Consider the following 3,317-nt stretch of genomic DNA (forward strand, 5'->3'; position numbering starts at 1 on the left):
GTAATCTACCGGAAATCAAGTAAGTGATTCTCAAAGTACGCATACATGTTTAATATGTTATTTATGTTATGAATAGATATTCATGCTAGGATTTAAACTAAGGATCTTCTCAAGATTTGAATATGATGTAATGTGTGTGTATATATATATCCACATTTTAGAGGTGCATAATTTTATTTTGGAAAAAATCTACAACTAAAAAGGTTATCGGGTTTTCACGAATATATGAGTTCTCAAAAGATCCTGAATATATATATATATATATATATATATATATATATATATATATATATATATATATATATAGAGAGAGAGAGAGAGATTTGAACGTTACAGAAAATAAAGATCATGAAAATTGCTTTTTTCTCTTCGCAAAATTGTTTTTACAGAACGCGATGCAAATAAAGGGATTTCTATGTTTAGAATTTAAAGTAGGTTTGTAATTCCAAATTGTTTTTCTTGGATATCCCAAATCGGATTTCAAGATAACGCAAATAATAGAGTCGAAATTACAATTTTTGAAAAATGTTTTATACACACGACCCTTAATATATTGAAATATTTACATTGATATCTCATGCAAAGCATATATCTAAATGACCTTTTCCTTTGTAATATGATAAATATATAGGAAACATGCATATATAAGATTATATCAATTTCCTATTAATGACATTTTCCTTTTTAGATGATAAATACAAAAATATCAAAAAGATTGCCAAAATGAGTATAAGAAATATATTTATTTTTTGGATTTTGAATATCTTAAATATCAAAAGATTGCCAAAATGAGTATTCGAATCCGAATCCAATAAATCGAATATTTAAATTCGGCTATCTAAAAATTTGGATATTCGAGATTTAAGATAATTTCGAATAGGATTTTTGTATTCAGATATATTTGAATTACTAAATATGTTGGTTTATGTATTCGAATAGGTTTGGTTTGACAGAAATTAATGGACATTAATCCATATTTGTTGAGGCTTACCGGTTCACTTTTCAGATCTAGGTCCGGTCCATATCCGGTTAACTATCCGATCTGGTCCAAAGTTCCAAATATTGATCCTTAATTCATACCATCCAGCTATGCTTTTAGTTACAAAAAGAAAATTAAGGGGAATATTATGCAGTTCTTCTGTTGTACAAGGTAGCCATATGAAACTTTTCTCAACATGGGCTCCATATATAAAATCGAAAGATCGATTCTAGGGTTTTATCTATCTCAAATCTCAGTACCCTCCCTTACTCTCGAGCATCAGTTCATCCATCCACGCCAAGGTACATAGATTTCATATTCAATTAATACTTAATTTGTTAAACGATTCATGTGATAGGCAGTGGTTTTGATTTATGATACGAGTAACATGCCTCTGTGTTTCCTATCAATCTCTTTGCGCACAACAACTTTAAAAAGTATGAACTGCGATTTTGAAGCTGCTGGATTCATACGGCATTTTACTTTATTTTTTACTTAGGAACAGTTGTGTTTCTGATTGTCGAATACTTTTGGGATTTATATATACCATTGTCTTTGCGTTTGTATTGTTTATGCTGTTGGTTTTTTCTGAGGAATTCTTAGATTCGCAATTAGATATTGGCAACTACTTCACATATCTTATCTGTATTTATGGCAGATGAATGTGGAAAAGCTACAAAAGATGGCAGGTGCTGTTCGCACTGGTGGGAAGGGTAGCGTGAGAAGGTTTGTTTCTTATATCCAAGTGGTTTAAACATGAACCTTGATTAGGCTCAAAAGCCTAAACAAACTTATATAAATTTAGTTATATAAAGTATAAACTTTAAGTTGAAGCAGATGCAAACTTTTTGAAACCAACTTCATGGCAGTTTGTTTGATCAAAGTTGTGTTTGTTGTTTACTTCTAGAAAGAAGAAGGCTGTACATAAAACAACTACCACAGATGACAAAAGGCTGCAGAGCACTTTAAAGAGAATAGGTGTCAACGCAATACCAGCAATTGAGGAAGTTAACATTTTTAAGGATGAAACAGTTATCCAGTTCTTAAATCCAAAAGGTACTAAATTGATCAATAAAATCACTTCGTTTTGTTCTTTTATTTCTCAAGTATCTTGACATTTTGTATCTATTTTTCAGTTCAAGCCTCTATTGCTGCCAATACTTGGGTTGTTAGTGGTTCTCCCCAAACAAAAAGTAGGTTCCTTACTTTTTTTTGGCTATTCCTGAAAGTTACTTTTAATAAGTATATCTCTGTTTGATTATATAAAGTATAAACATGTCTTTTTTTAGTGTAATATAAGTCTATAACCATTTTTTTTCTTTAGTTAAGTTACCATTTCCTTAGTGATTAAATCATTATACTTTGTAGGCCAGTTTAATAATATCATTTTTTTGTTACCAAGATTTGAAAAAGGGATAAATACTGAAGCATATGACATGTTTTCATTGTTTATCGATTTAACCACTGAATAATTATTTGTTTATATGATTATTTTAATAATAGTTCAATGGCTAAATCCATAAAAATTATTTGTTTCAGAGTTGCAAGATATTCTCCCAGGCATTCTCAACCAGCTTGGTATGTTGTGAAATTTCTTGTGTAATTTACAATTTTGGATTATTTGTGACTTATTCAAAATTGGAAAAAAGATGTGATTTGTAATGAGTTGCATGTTACAGGGCCAGATAACTTGGATAACTTAAGAAAATTAGCAGAGCAGTTCCAGAAGCAGGCGCCAGGTGGCGCTGAAGCTGCTGCTGCCACATCAGCACAAGCGGATGATGATGATGAAGTCCCGGAGCTCGTGGCAGGTGAGACTTTTGAGGCTGCTGCAGAGGAAGGACAAAAATCATAGGGTAATTGAAATGCACATTTATATTTGCATTATTTTTAAGTGTTTTTTTTGGCTTAAGATAATATTCTAGATATGTTTCATGTTGCTTGCATAACATGTAGGAGTATGTATGTTGTTTCTGTTGTTTTTTTGTTTTATGTATTTTTGTCTTAAAAAACTTATCTCTCTGTTTCTGTTAAATTTTGAGAACATAAATGTTAACAGGAAAATATGAACCCTGGGGACCACACATGCTCTCTCAATCTAGATGACCAAACATAATGAATTGTCTTTATTTTTGTACTGAGATAACGATCTTCCTTTTCGTTTTTCCCTTGCTCAGTAATTTTGAATGAGATGCATAAAAAATAATATACAATTATTTTACATTGAGTACAATGAAACTCCTAATGAAAGACACATTGAAAATTTCCCCAAGATAATTTGGTTACGTTATAATAAACCAAGGTTGTCAAAATCGTGTTTTTGATCGTACAATCTTAG

At 30.8% G+C, this 3,317-nt stretch overlaps 1 protein-coding gene across 1 annotated transcript; it reads left to right on the top strand.

Annotated features, from left to right (window-relative positions):
- The first annotated feature begins 1,214 nt into the window (after positions 1 to 1,214).
- LOC111918737 (nascent polypeptide-associated complex subunit beta) lies at positions 1,215 to 3,076 on the top strand. Its single transcript, XM_052764077.1, has 6 exons — positions 1,215 to 1,281; positions 1,638 to 1,705; positions 1,887 to 2,035; positions 2,116 to 2,172; positions 2,519 to 2,557; positions 2,659 to 3,076. The coding sequence occupies exons 2-6, from the start codon at positions 1,638 to 1,640 to the stop codon at positions 2,832 to 2,834; spliced, it is 489 nt and encodes a 162-aa protein (XP_052620037.1). The 5' UTR covers positions 1,215 to 1,281; the 3' UTR covers positions 2,835 to 3,076.
- Positions 3,077 to 3,317: the final 241 nt, after the last annotated feature.

This window comes from Lactuca sativa, chromosome 5 (assembly GCF_002870075.4).
Source record: "Lactuca sativa cultivar Salinas chromosome 5, Lsat_Salinas_v11, whole genome shotgun sequence".
In the NCBI taxonomy this organism is placed as follows: domain Eukaryota; kingdom Viridiplantae; phylum Streptophyta; class Magnoliopsida; order Asterales; family Asteraceae; genus Lactuca; species Lactuca sativa.

What these genes read in the sequence shown, in the direction of transcription:
- LOC111918737 (XM_052764077.1), top strand. Translation starts at nt 1,638, where the DNA reads ATGAATGTGGAAAAGCTACAAAAGATGGCAGGTGCTGTTCGCACTGGT. An exon ending in GGGAAGGGTAGCGTGAGAAG is followed by an intron (nt 1,706 to 1,886) that starts GTTTGTTTCTTA and finishes GTTTACTTCTAG; the next exon opens with AAAGAAGAAGGCTGTACATA. An exon ending in AGGCATTCTCAACCAGCTTG is followed by an intron (nt 2,558 to 2,658) that starts GTATGTTGTGAA and finishes TGCATGTTACAG; the next exon opens with GGCCAGATAACTTGGATAAC.